Below are 18,322 nucleotides of genomic sequence, written 5' to 3' on the forward strand. Positions count from 1 at the left end.
CTGATTGGGGTTCGGCTTTTCTCCTCTAGCCCATTCTCATTTCTCTCCTCCATTTTCGCTCGTGTTGAAGCTCTAAATCCCTTTCTCTCTCTCCACCATTACCACCAACAATGGCGACATCTATAGCAGCTCGCATCTCCAGAAAGGCAGCTGCCTCGACATTCTCCGCTCACCGCCACGTCATCACCTCCCGTAACTTCGCCACCGAGGCGGCCAAAGCGATCTCGCCGTCGTCGGATCGAGTGAAGTGGGACTACAGGGGCCAAAGAAAGATAATCCCTCTCGGGCAGTGGGTCCCGAAGGTAGCTGTCGACGCTTACGTGGCGCCTAACGTTGTCTTGGCTGGTCAAGTAACCGTCGGCGACGGAGCCTCGGTGTGGAACGGCTGCGTCCTACGTGGCGATCTCAACAAGATTACCGTTGGATTCTGCTCTAATGTCCAGGAACGCTGCGTCATTCACGCTGCCTGGTCGTCACCTACAGGTAATCCTTTCATTTTTCATTCTTCTTTTGGTTTTTTCGAAACCTTTTTCTTAAAGAAATTTTAGGGTTTTGTAGTTCTTTTGGACTTGTTTAGAATAGAAAAATTTAAGTTGAATTAGATTTGGTTTTGATGTTAATTTACTGTGGAATGAGCCAAATTAGTTTAAGCTTTAACTGATTGAGACTTGTACATTGGGAGTATGAAAAATACTGTTTTGATATGTTCAATGCAGCTGAAAAATTACAATGGAAACAGCAATAGTTAGGCAGAATTTAGTGTTGCAGCCTCTAGAATTTAGGTGCCTGGGTATTAGGAGCTGTTGGTGTCCGTATAATGCAAATTGAGCTAATTTTGCTCGATGAAAGACAAAGGTTTTGTTGTGTCTTCTTGATTCTTACTGTCAGATGCAGAACATATTTTTAGGTTTGATTTTGAGCTTTACAGCCATCAGTAGCCTCATTTTCTTTTTGTGACATTCAGTACATGAGGTCTACATGTTTATCCTTTAGGTGATAGCTTGAAGTGTTGTCTCTTTCCTTGGCATTCAATGCTTTGCATTGTCAAAATACCCTTGACTCAAGGACCAATCATAAGATGAAGAAAGGGTAAAATAGATGGTCTGCAGTGCAGCTCTGATAGTTGCTAAGAATGTAAATGTCCATGCCAAAAGGGTGTTTTATTCTAGACCGGCTATGCAAGTGAGTTGCAATAATCAGTCTAAGCTATGAACATGGTCCTTGTTCCATGTTCTTATTATGCATAGGGAAGCTAATGTGTTGCAGCCGTGGAATGCTCAGAACATGATGTGATATGTGCAAAAAGAAAAAAACTAAAGAGCTGTCAGCACAGATGTGTAGTAGCTTAGCACCACCCTTAGGTTAATCCTATTTCTACAAAAGGAAGGACATGCTTCACTTTTTAGATTCAATCTGTGGATCCCCGGTGAACCAAAAGGGAGTTTTTTAATGAATGATTATGAACCTGTCAAAGAAAAATAGTTACGTATAGCACAAAGACACAGGGAAATATCCTGTCTGTGAAGTAACAATGACTGATTAGACTAACTTTGGCCACACCCATGACATTATTTTTAAAGCTTTTTACTTGTTATTGAATAAAATGTCCTCCTGGCATTGCTGCCTTGAACAGCAGAACTGCAGTTTTCAGGTCTACAAAATTGTTATAATGGCTTTCAATAAAATTACAAAAAAGTAATCACATTTAGAGGGATACTATTAGTGATCTTCACTTTAGTTTCCATTGATGTTTTTGGTTATCATATTATTTGCTTATATGCATCAGTTGTTGCTAGGGCATAGGTGCAAAAACATGTAAATTATGTTAAAGAACTGGAGAACTGGAGAAATGTAAATTATGATCCCATTTCCTAACCCATTAAAATCTTGTTCGCTAGAGTTTACATTTTCATCGCCTCTTCTAGTGGATAGATAGAGGCACAGGAGCTATCATATTTCTTTTATTCTAAATCTATCTCTAAATATGGTACCCACAACAGCTATTGCATTCTGGTTGACCAGTATAGGAAGTGGAGATGTAGTGATTTCTCGCTTTGATAGTAGCTTTAGGGAGATTATTCACCCCTATCGTACGTGGAAGGGTATTTTGATAGTAATGAAGGTTATTAACTGATGAAAAATAGTCTCTGTGTGACCCCTCAAAGATTCCTGGTTTTTTCACATGTCTTTTTATTAATAGTTTCAGGGATCTGATATTTGCAACTTGCTCCCTGCTATTGCTGTTACATGCCTTTTCTGAAAATGCCCTCTTTTGTTTCCAAAACAACTGGTTGACTCTCAAGAGCTGGTTCATTCTTGAATCTTGTTTATTGGTTGATCCTCTTTCGCTACTATTATTTTCTAGTTTGGCTCTTGGAACTTGCAAACCCATGCTGGATTGCAAGTCAGCCTCATTCATGTAACTGGGGATTTCTTCAATCGTTTACACTGTGCCGTGAAAATGGATCATATAAGCCAATGTTTTAGGTAGAACTTTATTCTGTCCATGTGTCGTTCAGGGATCAAGTCAATTCTATACCTCATTGACAACATCACAAACTCTATTATTGAATTCTGACTATATTTAATATGAAACTTTTTTCTATATTACAGGACTTCCAGCTGAGACATCAATTGAGAGGTTTGTGACAATTGGGGCATACAGTCTCTTGAGGTCATGCACAATTGAACCAGAGTGCATTATCGGACAGCATTCTATTCTTATGGAAGGTTCCTTGGTGGAGACTCACTCTATCCTGGAAGCCGGTTCTGTAGTTCCACCAGGTAGGAGAATCCCAACTGGTGAGCTTTGGGCAGGAAATCCAGCCAGGTTTGTCCGGGCTCTGACCCATGAAGAAACCTTAGAAATCCCGAAACTTGCAGTTGCAATTAATGATCTGAGCAAAGAACATTTCTCAGAGTTCCTTCCATACTCAACAATATATTTGGAAGTTGAGAAGTTTAAGAAGTCCCTGGGAATTACTATTTGATTGCATTTTTGTTGGCATTTTTCCATATGTCGGTTTACTGGAGTTTCCCTTGCAAGGAAATAAGCGGCCAAAGAACATATAGAAGAGAAGCTTTATCCGTTGTTTATCCATGTATTTTGATCATGTTGGCTGTTGAAAAAACTTGTAGTTGTGAGTGAGTTCCAATGAATGGAATATAGTTGCAATTGAAGAAGGATATTGTGGATAGTTTCTTTTGTATGCTGAAGTTTACTGTTTTTGCCCTTTTGTCATGGTATTTATTTATTGATTGTCAGCTTCCTTCACATCAAAATCAAAATCAAAGTCAAAATCAAATTGAATGATTGATGAAGATATCATATAACCCTGTGCTGTATGTTGGACTTATGTAATTAAGCCCTAGCGACCGATGTTGGCGGCTTTGATCTCATCTACACGCAACGCTCGTCTCTTGGTCACTATTTCATTATAACTTTCGTATTTTGCCTGCTAGACTCAAAAATGACTAGTATTTTTCAAAAGCAATCTTTATTTTGCAACTCCAACCTAACCAAAACATATTGTAAGAAACAACTGAATGAAGACTTGATATGTTTTTCTTCAGAAGTTGGTATGGACTTATTTCTTAAAGACCCAATCCTATTGCTACTAAATAGAACCAGAGTCCATTGTCATTCCTAATTATCAAATTCCGGATACTGTGAGAGAAAAGGCATATTCCCTCTAGAAAAGATTTGAAGATTATTATTCTAGACATTTGAGTGCGTTTGTCACCGTTGGCAAAAGTCTCAAGTATGGGCGTGGACTGGGATTATAGATTCTTTGGGTTGGTACAAAATATTGCAATTTACCACCTCACTACTCACTACTACTGCTATTCTTGTTCTTTTTCATGCTTGGCTCGTTTGTCTCATGACCCCGGAGCAGTGAACTGAAGCACCATGGAAACTATTAGAACTCCATTCATTCCAGGTCAAATCAAGCTCCAAGTGCTCAACCTTAGTAAGTTACTTCATAAACTATTGCAACTCCCAAAATATAATTAAGGTTATGATAAAGTTCAAGAGCAGAGTGGTCTGAACCTTAGTAGAAACCATAGAGCTAGACCAGTCTTGTAAGAACGAAAGCTAGCAATCATTAGATGAAGCATCGGTTGCCAGAAAACAAGTTTTTGGCTATGTCGGCTGGACAAAATTAGATTAGAATAAAGATTCGACAGGGCGGGTTATGTAGCTGCTTGTAAAACTCAAAGGACAAAGAGACAGGTTGCTGCTTCTGGTGCTGGGGGTCAAATCTAAACTTCATTTTCAATGCTTTGTATCATCATTTAATATAATTAATGTGCACTACATTGCTGGGAAATTTGGACAAACAACATTAGCGAATACATGGTTTCTTCCTGTCTTTAGTGGGAAGGAGAATTAATTAGACGAATCACTGAGCAGAAGCCTCTCTCTCTCCTCCCACCCAAATTTTCTAGCGCATAAATTTGAACCAGTCTATCATCTACTTCCTTATTGGTTTGTGGGAGAGCTTTGTCAAGCTTAATAAATATATTTTAAATGACATAATCATAGTATAACAATCATGATTACTTTCTGTAGCTTTTCAACAACCCCTACCTCTTTGGTCCTTGTAAACTAGATCATTTTTTACAGCTGATTTTAGGGCACTTATTCCATTACAAAAGCATCATCATCACCATCTTCCACTGGCATGGCAATATGCCATCTGCTAAATTCGATCTCTTGATGAATTGGAATATGGCCAGCTCATGACTTAGCAAAACCCGTTCAATATCCCTTGCTGTAGCTACCCACCATGTAATGCAAATAATTGGTCACAACTTTATTTCAACATACCAAAATGGGGGTTCAAGAACATTATTTTTGAACAAAGTTCATTTCATTGATTAATTAATCAATATTCTAGGCAAAAAAGTTTTTAAAAATTTTAATCATGTTCCTCTCATATGTTAATTCATTTACTTTTAAGGTAAATATATATATTAGAAATGTTAAAAGCATATGATATGATTACATTAGAATTTTATAAAATATTACTGGTAAATAAAAGAGAACTATAGTGATTAAGATATTGATAGCTCAAAATCTTAGACTTTTTTAATACGATAAAATTTTTTAGATTTGATTGCGATTATAAATTTTATTTACAAAATAACTTTTTTATTTTTCTATTTTCTAATGAGAATATAAATTGACGAGAATAAAAAAGTAACAATGATAGTCACATGAATATTAATTATTTTTTGACGGAATATGAATATATTATTTTCAATGAACAGGAAATTAAGACCATATTTGATACAAAGAAATGTATCATATAGATTCAAGTTTTTTTGGGGCAGTACTGAAGTCATAGGTCATCAACCACTAAGCATGGTGGAAAACCTAATGGGAAAATTTATATAAATTGTCACTCTTCTAAATGAAGCAAAGATTTTGACGTCTCAACCATTCTAGTATCTATCTAGCTAGCTAGCTTATAATTATACCTCTTCCATCTCATTTCCACTTCCTTTCCTTGTATTACATTCTCATCATTCAGTAGCTGCATAGTTCCTAATGCAATTTTCTGCTTCTTCTTCCTTTATCTTGAGCTGCTTTCCCTCACCATCAAAGAAACGAATATCATATACATGGATGAGGGCAGCCAGGCAAGCTTGTCATTTGGTTTCGGCTTCTTTGTCAGCTTGATCTTGATAAGTGGTAAGCACAAAGAGAAAACGGGGATGTTGGAATGGCTCAATCAAATCAAATCTCCCAAGCTTTTTTTTGGGTGTTTTAATTTGATTGAGCCGTGCCAATATCACGTTAATTACTCTTATATATATATATATATGTATGTATATATCCTTTTTCTTTTTCTTTTGTTTCAGTTTCTCACTATGAATATTCTTGCTATAACAAGTTCTTTTCTTGAAGTATATCTTTCCACTGACAAAGTAGAAGGGCCTGAAATGATCTCATGCATATATTTCATGAAACTCTTCTTCCCCAGCCTCCTTTGCATGCACATATATCCTGGAAAATTGTTTAGGAACAAAATCATATATACTCAAAAAGCTCCTCACAGGATGAAGATTATCCCAAACCAATACTGTGGATTTTAGCAAATAATAGATAAGATCCATTCCTGGCTTTTGTCTCTGATGAAACAGTGAGGACTGAGGATAATCTTGGTCAGAATAGGCTGTCCGAAAAGGAACTGCATAGCAACCATAAAAATTGTCTTATTTTAACAACCCAAGGTTAGATTACTGGTTATTTGCCTTTTATATCGAAAAGTCAAAGTTGAAGACTCAACTTCCTCTATAACTATACATCTTTTTGGGTAATTGACAGTGTGCCAGAAAATATTTTCATTCTTTCCAGCTGAGCCATGTCATCCTTGTGGTAGTTGCCCATCATCTTTCATCCTCTATTCTTCTTCACGACCAAATCTAATGTGAAAAGTGAAACAATACCGTCAACTGAAAGACCAAAAACCCTAAGCTCCATATATAGAGCAGCATGGTTTTGTTAATGAACTGATGCAGGTAATGCAAATTGTCAGTGTCTAAGCTAATTACGCTGTTCGGGTCTGTTTGCTCATGTTGGTCTACTTATCATACCTTTGTCTGCATTTTACTCAGATCTCGTAGTTTAAGGTGAAAATATTGGTGCCTTCAATAACTTGGCATCATAAAAGAATTCAGGGAGGGAATATATCCACATAGCAAAACACAACTTGACAATTCCAATTGGTCAAGGTTCTTCCCACCTCATTAATCACATGTGGTTCCAATACATCTCCCTTTAATTTATTCCATTTTCATCCATATTCATGCTTGACACGCTGATTTACCGGTGCTCAGTGAAAACGAGATGACACTTTGCAGCATCAGCAGTTTAACTCATACCTCTACCTAGAATGTTTGACAGACTAGAGGAATGTCAGGCATGATGCCAAATTCTCCTCTTTCTAATGAAGTAATTTTCTTACTGCTATAGACGGTTTGGTGGGAGCGAAGGGCATATGGCAAAAGTGGGGGAGAAGGGAAAAAGGAAGAATCTGCAGTTTTCCATGCCCCATGACCCAACATTTCCACAATTGGAAGGAAAATGTAAAGAAAACATCCATTTCATTACAAGTAATCATATGATGATTCAGAATTATACATGTCCATTAACTATGTTTTCGCGCCTTTCCATTCTTCATTCATTTTACCAAACTAGAAAAACCGACCATTTTTATTTTGCTTTCCCTAGTTTTTCCTCCCTCCTAAAATATAGTGTAGAAGTTGTGTGAAATTTTTTTCAATCCCTAAAGCTGTAACCTGCAAGCCAGTGGACTCGACTCAGCTTCCCCTCTCCAACAACAATTTTTTAATCGGTCCTACAAAAATTTAACCCATAAAACATAAAAGGCAACACAATCTTTATTGCTGACCATTCACCAAAGATACTTCTCTTCTTAAGTATCAGAAACAGAAGACAAATTAAATATAGCAAAGGTCTAGTACAAAGTAGTTGCTGGTTTTGTTCTGCAATTGTTAGTTCTTGCAATTCACAAGAACAAAGCCTTCCGAATAGGCCAGCTGTGATAAGTCATTCACCATGACTTTTCTTGAGAAAAATGAGAACACTTGAGCAGCACCAACACCTGGTTACTTTTATAGTCATCTCTGAGACTTTGAGGATGTCCCCATCCATATTGAAGGGAGCCATGGGCAACGATCTAATGCACTGCAGCTGGAGTATATGACATAACCAGATAAACAGTGCTATAGACATGTAGATGGCAACGAGCAGAGCCTTCTTCTTGGCCTCCATGAGCAGTCAAGCTTACATAGCCACGTCCAATTTCCCCACCGCAAAATATTCCCGCCAGGGGAACCCCAGGAAAGTTCTCCAAGAACGGGGAGCTTTCAACATTAAGGAATGGAGACCTGTCAGCATTAAGGTGCCCAAAAAATGGGTCCCCACGGCCACAGCAAGAAAAGATAAAACCTCCAAAAGTTTCCTTCTTATCAGTGGCATTAGCACCAGCACTTGTGCTGTGGGAGCTTTTCGTATCCCATTCCAACTTCAAATTTCTAAAGGTTGAGGAGACATTCCTGCATGATGGTAATGCAGTTTTTGGATCTGAATGGTAAAACTGGAAATAGTCACCAGTTCTGATACCGACACCATCAACGTAAAGGTACTCCTCATCTCCTCTGTTCAGAAAAATCTAATTCGTTATTTCAATTAAAATGAAAAAGAAAGGAAATGTAGGGAGAAAAAACAATGTGTGCTTAAAAAAAGGTTGAAACAACGATTCTACTAAACTTTTACCTTTTAAGTATAAAAAATAGTTCTCATGGATCACTCTGGTTGGCCAAACAAAGGAATGAGAACAAGAATAGTGAGTTTTTCCTGATAAATGGCCCTATTTATCATCTATCTTAGAAAGAGTGATTTAATCCTGAAGACAGATCTATTGGACTAGCAGTCTACATAAGAAAGCTGTTTTTTTTTTTGGCTCAATCAAATAAATTATCTTATTAGTATCAAAACTGATATAAAGCCTGGTTGTTAAAACCAGGAGAAGAAAAAACATCACATAGACATGCCCTAAGGCAGACGGTCATAGCATTATCAAACATGAAAACATTAATCTTGTTAAAGCCAAGATCAGATATGGGCTCAATTGGCAATTCATCTCCCTCCATATTATGAGACAAAAGCTTGAAGGTTCTCTGCTAAATTCATCAACATTGTAGGTAAAGAATTACCTCAGATACTAATAGCCCAGATAAAGCATTAACTAACTGTATTTCTTATTGACTTGTATCCAAGTGAAACTATCAACATATCCAAAAGCAAATGCTCTTATTGCAATTTTAAAGGAGAAAAACTGGCCCACTTGTAATTTGTAAACAAATCCCAAGTATCATACTGCAGAAACTATAACAAAGGGCCCCAAAAATCACTCCTTATCTAAGATGTTTCAGCAAGTTCATCTGTAATATGTCTATGAACACAGCAAAAGGGTTTTTGAGAGCAGGAAGGGTGCAGGGTATTGAGGGAGAGAAGGTATAGAACAAGAGAGTTTGATAGCTATACATGACAATATCTAACCTGTTTGTATGTGCACAAATCTGGGCATGAAACCCATGCAAATGAGCCCATGGCGTGCATGTTGTATAACGCTGTATGTGAAACCAAACAAAAACATGACCAATGTTTCATATCTTACCCTACTACTCCATGTAGAGCCAGGGATGCCATCAACCTTGGTTTATCTGAGCCAACAGAACAATTCCGTAGTCTTGTAACTCCAATGTAGAGATCAACGCATTCCATATGATTTTCCATCTGCCACATTTTTTTCACTTTAGAAAGTTTCAGAGAATGGAAGAATTATAAAGAATAATCAGAGCACCTAAGCACATGGATCTTTTTGATACGATATCAGTGTAACGGATCAAAACTTCAGTACAAAAGGGAAAAGGCTTCAAGATGAAAGATCAATTAAGAGCACAAAAAGTGTTTCAGTGAACAGGCGTTCACACTGCATTGTCATATTTTAAATCTATGCAAACTGATTTGCACAAAGCTCATGCTGTCTTATATTTACTCTGAAGTGCACAAAGGTACCTCATAATTGATATCATCCAGCATACGTTGACCATCAAGAACCTCGTGCTGTCCTTCTCTTTTGGCAGTGAGCCAAGTAACACTTTCAGAGTTACTCACTTTAACAGAAGCTGCCTTAAGCCTTGGTCCAATTGCTGAGACACCATTTGACAATGCAAAATGAAATTCAATATCCTCTACACCTGAAAATTTAAGGCACAACAGCATTAGGCTACCAAAAAATGAAACATATAAAAACATTATGTGATATACTGCATGATTCGACACCAAGTCACCAACCATAGGATAATTAAACATTATATATAGTAGCCAAAAACAGGAAGAACAAGAACAAGGCCTTAATGATATAGTATGTAGAAAATGGGGAGGGAAGATTGAGTAAGAAGAAACAAGAAACCACTTAATTTAATATTGCTCCCAGAAAATAAGCTAGCAAAACTGATAAAAGGTGAATTCTGGAATTTATACTATTCTTGGTAACAGTTTTCTTTAGAGAGGGACAGTGAGAACAAAAGAGGGGGGAAGGAATCCAGTGCCAGAATAAGTCAGCTATGAATTCACAGCACAGGGACTTGAGAATGCCGGATACCCAAAGTGGTATAGCCTCATTGGCAAGGAAGTATGTACTAGTAGCGTGGGATCAGAAACTGTACATAGGCGCTCACTAACATCAACAATTAACAAGCAAAAAACAGTAAACAATAAAAGCTAGGAAGTTAAGAACTCCTCTAAAAAAGGTACCTAACTAAATCCTTATCCTCTAGGGTGACACATGATGCCAAAATTTACGGGTCATTCGACCCCACACTTAAAAAAAATTAAAAGAAACCATTACATACGGTACAAAAAAAATTAAAAGAAACCATTACATATGGTACAGACTTCCTTATGCACCTGCTTCCAAGTTCTAACACTCCAAGGATGAATCTATTGCCATGAACAAAATGTTGCAAATGCAAATTCTTAACATAATAGGATTGACATGTAATATAATTAATACTGAGATTTCTTGGGGAATGAGATCAACTATCTTTACATAACACACTTACAACAGGAAAATTATGCATGTTAGTGATTCAAACAGTTAATAAGTTTCATAAAACTAGGAGAAAAAAGAAATACATACATAAACAAAGGAATAATTACCATGGGCTTTGTCTCTATCTCTTGCAAATACAAGAGCAACAGCATCAGGAGAACATTTTAGACTACTGCTGACATTTCTTGAAACATCACCACTTCTATATACAAATTGACTTCTCTCATCACCCACAATGATGGTCTCCGAAGACATAGCATAATCTGAAATGGATATCATATTAGAGATAATAATAAACCATACACAAATTTTCTGAATACTAATGAGAAGTGGTAAAATTGAGCTAGAAGCAATATGAAGACCTCCTAGGTCACATCGTAGGGAGCTAGGAAGAGGTGAGGTGGTATTAGCATGTAGATATGTATGACTGATCTGACATTTATATGTTCCATTTTATCTGTTGATCAAAAGGCACAATGTACTACATGCATGTGTCCTGCCTCCTCTTAGGCCCATGTTTGAGCTGCTGAAACTAGAATATATATGAGCAATCGTTATGAATATTAATTCGAAGCAAATGACAGGCCAGAGCTTTTCATATATTTTCTTCATGGTATTTTTCCATTTGAATTTCAAAAAGGATAAAGTTTTTACTAAGCCAGAAAGAAACAACAGGTACATTTGAGTGGATTCTTTTGAATTCTGACGCACAAACGGTTTGAATCGTTGCTTCCCCTTTGCTCCTCATCTTTTCAAGTTATCAAATGGAGGAACAGTTTTGCTCCACTGACAGCAAAATGAAAATAAAAGTAGGGGAAAAGAAAAAAAGCTCACCTAACTTTTCAATGATAGGTTTCTGGTCAACATCTGCGTCCTACAAAATCACAGTGCCGCATGTCAAAAATGCAACCAAGTAAAAAATCTAACTTGAGGAGATAAAGGATACACAAGGAACAGGGAAACTTAACTCCAATCATTATAATCGCAACTGGCGACGTGCAACCCGACATAGAGGATGTGTAACTCTTAATATCCATCACAAACTTGTCGATCATTGACCCTTGAGGAGTCTGACATATTAGCAAAGTTCTCCATGTTAATTTTCTTTTAATGAATCCAAACTAACAAACAAGTTCATAAAGCTGCAGCAACATTCACCAGTCAAGATTGAATATTTATTAGCAATTGTGTGATAATACTACTATTTGCAGAAAAAAATTTCACCTTTTTCTGTTGTAAAAGAGGGATAGCTTCAACTTTAAGTCCCGGAACATATCCAACATTCAAGACGATGCCAGTATTTGTAGAAACTTCATCATCAGCATTACCACTAGTCCACTTGACCTGCCATTTTTTTTATTAAAACAGAATTAACAAAAAACTATTAATTTAAACATAATAAAGGACAGAAAAGTACTTAAAATCAGAATGAAAACCTCGCTAAATTCATGAGTAAGGGCATCTCGGCCGATAATTCCGCTAACAGAAGATAAAATAATCGGAGTTCTTGATCCCAATTTCTCTACCATCTGCCCAAACAAACACACGAAAAAAATTTTTAAAAAAAACTTTAAAGCAAAAAAGCAAGAGAAGAAAAAGGTTAAGTTCTTTGAATTCATACGAATTGGAGAACATCTTTCAAGTTAAATCCAGGACCAACACTGGCAATAGCAAAATGGGGTCGAATTGGCTCTGACATAACCTTATCAAAAACCTCTTGTAAAGCAACCTATTAAAATTTTAAAAAAGAAAGAATCAGCGATAACAACTAGAAGAAAATTTTCCTTTTTTTTTCTTCTGAAATGGGAGTTAAATAAAAAAGGAGAGAGATATACGCGGGGAGAAGGGTTGAGGGACATAGCCGAGGAGAGCCTAGGGCGAGAGAGGACACGGTTGCAAGTAGCGTTCCAGGCCTTGGAGACGCAAGCAGCGGAAGCGAAGGTGGTGGCGGGTAGCCTTGAGAGTATGTTTTGAAGGAGATCATTGTTCATTAGACAAAACCCTTTGCTTTCTTTCTTGTTGGTTGTTGAAGGTGATGGAGATGATCGCTTCTTATTCTCCATTGAAGGGGTTAAGTGAAGACAAACTCTGAAGAAGTAATCAAATGTTTCTCCCGCTATGGGCTTGACTCCATTTCGTCCTAAATAAGTTGGGACTTGGAAATTCGTTGTTCCGTAAAGTGCACGGTTTTCCTTTTTCTATTCTTTTCCCCCTAAAATGAAGGAAAGGCTTTTTTATTATTATTATTATTATTTTACTTTCTTTTTTATTTTTGACATATACAGAGAGGAAAAAGTTTATCCAACTAAAATAATAAATACTCTCTTTGTTATTTTTTTTCTCTCTTTAACTTTTGATATATTTTATATTAATAAAAATTATAATTTAAATATTCAATACTTTTTCATATAAAAGATAAAAAAATTATGAAAAATAAATTTGTAATATAAAAAAGCAAGAGTATTATATATATATATATATATATATATATATATATGTAAAAGAAAACTTCATTTAGTAATACCCCAATAAAGGATGGACAAAGAAACAAGGATCCAGGGAGTAATTTTTTTAAAAAATTAGGAATTAAAATATTATTATATAAAAAAAATACATTTACTGGTATTATAAAATTTTTTATTTAAGTATTAATATTTTTTAATAAATTATATTTTGTTTTTAAGTCAAGTCTATATATAAACTCAAATTATTCTTTTCCAAATACAGTAGTCTCTATATAAAAAAAAAAAAACAGGAAAATCATGCAGTAGTTTCACAAATGGTTCTAAACAATTTGGAGTCTAATGTTTAGCTTCTGATAAAATAAATAGAACATTGCCTTTTCAAGCAACATTTCCTTTTGCCTTATCTTCCGATAAGAAAGAAACTAGAACAAAACGGAGATGTTGACAGTCTAAAACACTCCAAATTTGGCTCAACAGCCTGGAAACCGAGCAACTATTACAGAAAACAAGAGTCAAAACTCCAGACGAGTTGCATACAGGCATTATTACAAGGAGAAGCTGTCCAATTATTCAATGATCTGGAGATGGTGGAACAAATGACAACACCAAATAAACTGTGGTGCAAACATGCAGGGAGCAACGAGCTGGGCTTTCTCCTTTTGCTTGCTGCCACATTGAAGTTGAGGAGCCTGTCGAGTCACGGCCGATTTCCTTATTACAGACCACTCCTGCAAGTGGAGCACCAGGGAAGTTACTGTAGAATGGGAAGCTGTCAAAATATGATTCACCACGGTAATGGCAAGAGAACATCAAGCATCCAAAGACTTCGCCATTGCCATCGCCACCACCACCAGCAGCAGCAACATCCCTGATGGAGTAGCGGGTTTTGGAACTCGAAGCTGCCTTCAGAACTTTGAGGTTTTCAAAGGCATTAAGGCAGGATGATGATGCAGTGTCCGAGTCCGAATGGTAGAACAGGAATGTATCTCCAGGTCTTATGCCAACACCATCAACAACTAAATACTCTTCGTCTCCCCTGTGGATAACGAGAACTTACAGTCAATTCTTTTGCCTTCTGTAAGAAGTATGGGCAAATAAGTGGGAAGCAAAAAGGAGGCAAAGGGGATGAAAGATACAAAACTCTGAATGTTTAACCAAGCTTGATTATATTTAAAGCCAAAAATGCAGTTAAATTTTATCCAAGAATCAATTTACTTAAACCTATTTTTTGTTAGTGTCCTTAATATTTGATCAGAATCAAAAGCAAATACAAAGGGATAATAACTTTTACCAATCTTACCCTAAAACTTCATAAAAGGCCAAGTATGTTCTTAGTTCCAATTTCTCCGGCTCAATGGAGGATGGTCTTTTCTGAATAACCCCAATGTACAAATCAGTAGACTCATCATCCATCTGCAACACATAAATATTCGCTTTGCTTATCAGGTACAGAAACAGCATTAAGATAAGAAAAAATATCATAAGGGCAGCCTAACAAGCACTGAGAATTGGTTGTTTTATTCTAGTTTGTCTGGCAGAAGAAAAAGGAAATTTAGAAACCCACGAAATATATTGGTGAGTTCACAATATTGATCAATATGATTACCTCATCACTAATATCATCCAAAAGCCTCTGGCTATCTAATATCTCATCGTATCCATTCATGCAGGCAGTGAGCCATGAACATTCTGAGCCTTTGCTTGTTACAGAAACTGCCCTGAGCTCAGGACCAAAGGGCATTACACCTGTTGACAATGTCACATGGAATCGAGTCTCTCCTATACCTGTTCGTTCAAATAAACCAGGAACATATATGACCAATAGGATCTATGTTTTTCACCAAAAATGATGGCATTTGGCAAGCTGAAAGAATACAACAAAGAGAGAGAGAGAGACAAAAATACATAAGAAAACTCTGTATTACACTAAATGAAAAGTGAAACCAAAATGAGCAAGCAAGCACTCATATAGGCCAGCGTAATAATTATAATCTTATGTACATTTTAGCTTTTATAAAATATGGGATCTCTTAAACGTAGCCTTTTTTTAATACATAAGAAGAAATACAAGGGAGGAGTGGGGATTGAACCTTGAACCTCAACCCACCTGAGGAGAAATAAGAAAAAGCAGGCCAAGCCTGAGTTGTTGATCTCTTGAACATAATTGTTGCCTCAAAAAATAATATGATGCAAGCAAAACCAATTATTAGAGCAAGTGCAAGAAGCAGCAGTAACGTCCTTAGAAACTGAGAACACAGAAACTGAAAGCAAAAAACAAATTTCCACTCTAAGCAAATGGATATGCTCTATGAATCTATGCATAGCACAAGAAACCATAAGAATTTGTTGTTTGGGCATAAATGATTTTACTTTCTTTCCCTCTGGTTTGCTCATTCCTTGTCACCATGAAAACAGATTCTTTTCGCATTTTAAAATTTTTTTTTTTGGTAATACAGTCAGGGAAATCCCTAGCCTTTACTTGGACCTAATCCCCTCACTAAAGGATCTTAAGGGAGTACTCTCCCACATCAATTGGTGCATTGAAGATTTTAATCCCAAAGCTTTCTCCACAAGGATTGAACCCAAGAAAGGGGCTCCTCCCCTTACCAATTCAACGAACCTGTGTGGATATGTCATTTTAGAGTTCAATGGCTGGAATATATTTTCACATTTCTAAAATAGCCTCTAAGCACCATTCACAGCAATGGCACTTGAAATTTTGCAAAGAAGTAAAAGACATTGCAGGGAGAAACAGAAATGTTGATTAAAGAAGATCTCAGGAAATATTGCCAATCTCCAAGTATTTATATACTATCATCATTCATTTTGGAAAGAAGCATTTCTATATAGAATGTGAATCTATTCAGTGTATAACTCCGGATTTCAATCCATTAGAAGAAGTAAAAAATATGAAGTACCATGAGGCTTATCTTTATCCCCTGCAAATACAAGAGCAACGGCATCAAAATAGTACAGATCAGTGATGGAACTCTGAGAATTACCGCCACTTCTGAACAAGAAGCGGCTACTTGCATCCCCTACAATTACTGTTTCCTCAGGCATAGCACAATCTGACAAAAACAAGAGGTTGCCAACAATGTTTAGCCTGTGCAAGCAATGCATTCCAATAAAATTGGTACAAGAAAAGAGAAGGCTCTTTCTCAAACACAATATCTGATTAAGCAATTCTGTAAACAAGAAACCATAAAAAATTGGGACACAACACACAAGTAAATGCCACTTGATACTTAAACAAAGTCATTATCTTTACTAGCATTACAACAAGGTAACGAGAAACCTCATCATCAATAGTAGAGTAATATATATCTGAAAAAGAGGACTTACCAATCTCTGCGAGAACAGGTGTCATGTCAGTGTGTTGATCCTAAAATTAATCCATGCCAAGCATCAGTAATCCAACATGAAGAAGAAATAAAGTAAGTGGATTATTTGATTAAAATAATGAAAAGGCTCACTCACTCCAAACAGTATGATCCCAGCTGGAGCAATACAGCCAGAAACAGAAGCTGTATAATCCCTTATGTCCATCATAAATTTGTCAATCATGGTAAATCGGGGCTCCTGATATTAGTTGAAATCATTAAGTCAACATTTCTTTGAACAAACAAATTGCATTGAGAAAAAGAAAGATAAAAGGAGTCACAGGACTCTATGTATTCCCTCTAAAAACAGCAAAGAACAATCACAAACATTATATGACAACCCCATCTTGGTAGAATTGCAAAATTCATGGCTTCATTTCCGCACTACACTCATTCAGAACAGGAGAGATCCCGCCTTACCATGTTTGTTTGAGATGGCGCATTCATGTAGAACAGCATTATCACAATGAGAACTGTAACAAGAAATTTAATAAAGGTAGCAACATTACCCTCTTTGGTCGTAATAACGGGATGGTATCAACCTTTAGTCCAGGTAGAAATCCAACAATGAGAACAATTCCTCGGTTGAAATTGCTAGCAGCGTCGGATCCTTGAGAATTTGAATTATCCTCCTCAGGATCGAAGTTCCACCTGACCTGCAAGATAACTTCAGCTGACTTTAACGTAGTCTAATGGTAGATGGTTTTAACTTAGGAATCAAACAAGAAAAAATAAACCTCTTTCATTGTATTAGTAAGAGCATCTCTGCCAATAATTCCAAATGTAGCATTGGTAATGACCGGTGTTCTGGAGCCCAGTTTTTCAGTGATCTGCATCATATCTCAAGTCAAACCAAAGACCCTTTATTTTTTTTCCTTATATTGGGGGTATGGGTGATTTATAAAAGGCTCAAGATATATGAAAGACAAATCCAAAAGCAAAGAGTTTTTTTTGGCATAAAATAAATAAAGATTCTAGCAAAGAGTCCACACAAGTTGATGAGCCTCTTCCAAGCTAAACTGCAAGCCAATAGAGGCAATGGCAAACTGTGGACGAATTGGAGAGGAGAGAACCTTCTCAAGAACCTCTTTCACAGCATCCTGAAAATTGGAAACCAATTAAACAAAACACACAAATTCATTTTCTTCCTCTTGGTGTCTTTAGAGCCAGGTGCCTGGGCTAGACTATATAAATTAACAAGCGTTTGATATTGGATAATTAAGGATAAGCAGTTGCTTTAACTTACAGGAAGAGATGGGTTGAGAGAGAGTGCAGAGACAAGCTTCGGGCGAGAAAGAACTCTATCGCAGACTTTGTTCCAGGATTTGCTAACGCAGGCAGCCCATGCGAAGGATAAAGCTGGCAACCTGGAGAGTATGTTTTGAAGAATATCATCGTTTACTGCAGCCAAACAACCCATTTTGTTCTTCTTGTTGCTGTTGGTCTGCAGTGTATCTGTGCGACTGTGTTTACTGCCATGAACGTACTTATAATGCAAAGTTCAGAGGTGTGAAACGACAGAAGCAGCGTCGTTTTATGTACTTGTGAAAAGGAGATAATGAGCAGGATTCTTTTCTTTTCCATAATCCTGAAAGGGCTAAACCTGGCAATTAAAGCCATTTAAGGAGAAATGGATTCATTTCTTATTTGGATATGAAGTTTGGATTCTTTGGAGTGATTGGTTCTTGTTTTTTGGTTATTTCTGTCACCTCAGCAGATCTTCTCTTCTTTTGCTTTAATTGAGTATCAGCATCCATAATTATTGCCATTTGCCATTACTTGTCTCTTTCTTAACATACGGCTGGTAATTCAGCCAGGTTTT

The 18,322-nt window shown here is 36.7% G+C and overlaps 3 protein-coding genes across 4 annotated transcripts; 1 reads left to right on the top strand and 2 right to left on the bottom strand.

Moving 5' to 3' along the window:
* Positions 1–2: 2 nt before the first annotated feature.
* LOC110417918 (gamma carbonic anhydrase like 1) lies at positions 3–3,233 on the top strand. Its single transcript, XM_021430516.2, has 2 exons — positions 3–483; positions 2,614–3,233. The coding sequence occupies exons 1-2, from the start codon at positions 111–113 to the stop codon at positions 2,988–2,990; spliced, it is 750 nt and encodes a 249-aa protein (XP_021286191.1). The 5' UTR covers positions 3–110; the 3' UTR covers positions 2,991–3,233.
* A 4,159-nt stretch (positions 3,234–7,392) lies between these two features.
* Positions 7,393–12,806, bottom strand: LOC110418644 (F-box/LRR protein). Its single transcript, XM_021431426.2, has 10 exons — positions 12,488–12,806; positions 12,274–12,381; positions 12,089–12,181; positions 11,877–11,996; positions 11,621–11,722; positions 11,487–11,526; positions 10,760–10,915; positions 9,614–9,795; positions 9,213–9,331; positions 7,393–8,190 (listed from the first exon to the last, which is right to left on the bottom strand). The coding sequence occupies exons 1-10, from the start codon at positions 12,713–12,715 to the stop codon at positions 7,710–7,712; spliced, it is 1,629 nt and encodes a 542-aa protein (XP_021287101.1). The 5' UTR covers positions 12,716–12,806; the 3' UTR covers positions 7,393–7,709.
* A 589-nt stretch (positions 12,807–13,395) lies between these two features.
* Positions 13,396–18,164, bottom strand: LOC110418248 (F-box/LRR-repeat protein At5g63520-like). Of its 2 annotated transcripts, none has more exons than XM_021430919.2 (10): positions 17,747–18,164; positions 17,493–17,600; positions 17,238–17,330; positions 17,010–17,156; positions 16,598–16,699; positions 16,463–16,502; positions 16,120–16,188; positions 14,724–14,902; positions 14,418–14,530; positions 13,396–14,153 (listed from the first exon to the last, which is right to left on the bottom strand). In XM_021430919.2, exons 1-10 carry the CDS (start codon positions 17,918–17,920, stop codon positions 13,688–13,690), a joined length of 1,491 nt encoding a protein of 496 aa, XP_021286594.1. In that variant the 5' UTR covers positions 17,921–18,164; the 3' UTR covers positions 13,396–13,687. The 2 variants fall into 2 exon arrangements, with proteins under 2 accessions (XP_021286594.1, XP_021286593.1); XM_021430918.2 differs by having other exon boundaries at positions 13,398–14,153; positions 16,036–16,188; positions 17,747–18,115.
* Between the last annotated feature and the right edge of the window lie 158 nt (positions 18,165–18,322).

The sequence above is a fragment of the Theobroma umbraticum genome, unplaced genomic scaffold, assembly GCF_002168275.2.
Source record: "Theobroma umbraticum cultivar Fairchild unplaced genomic scaffold, ASM216827v3 scaffold_50.0, whole genome shotgun sequence".
In the NCBI taxonomy this organism is placed as follows: domain Eukaryota; kingdom Viridiplantae; phylum Streptophyta; class Magnoliopsida; order Malvales; family Malvaceae; genus Theobroma; species Theobroma umbraticum.

Excerpts from the sequence above, each read along its gene's own strand:
- LOC110417918 (XM_021430516.2), top strand. The coding sequence starts at position 111 with ATGGCGACATCTATAGCAGCTCGCATCTCCAGAAAGGCAGCTGCCTCG. Across the intron at positions 484-2,613 it reads TGCCTGGTCGTCACCTACAG|GACTTCCAGCTGAGACATCA; the intron begins GTAATCCTTTCA and ends TCTATATTACAG.
- LOC110418644 (XM_021431426.2), bottom strand. The coding sequence starts at position 12,715 with ATGGAGAATAAGAAGCGATCATCTCCATCACCTTCAACAACCAACAAG. Across the intron at positions 9,796-10,759 it reads AGATAGAGACAAAGCCCATG|GTGTAGAGGATATTGAATTT; the intron begins GTAATTATTCCT and ends TTAAATTTTCAG. Across the intron at positions 9,332-9,613 it reads TGGATGATATCAATTATGAG|ATGGAAAATCATATGGAATG; the intron begins GTACCTTTGTGC and ends AAAATGTGGCAG.
- LOC110418248 (XM_021430918.2), bottom strand. The coding sequence starts at position 17,920 with ATGGGTTGTTTGGCTGCAGTAAACGATGATATTCTTCAAAACATACTC. Across the intron at positions 17,331-17,492 it reads TGGAAGAGGCTCATCAACTT|ATCACTGAAAAACTGGGCTC; the intron begins GTGTGGACTCTT and ends GATATGATGCAG. Across the intron at positions 16,189-16,462 it reads ACCTGTTCTCGCAGAGATTG|ATTGTGCTATGCCTGAGGAA; the intron begins GTAAGTCCTCTT and ends TGTTTTTGTCAG.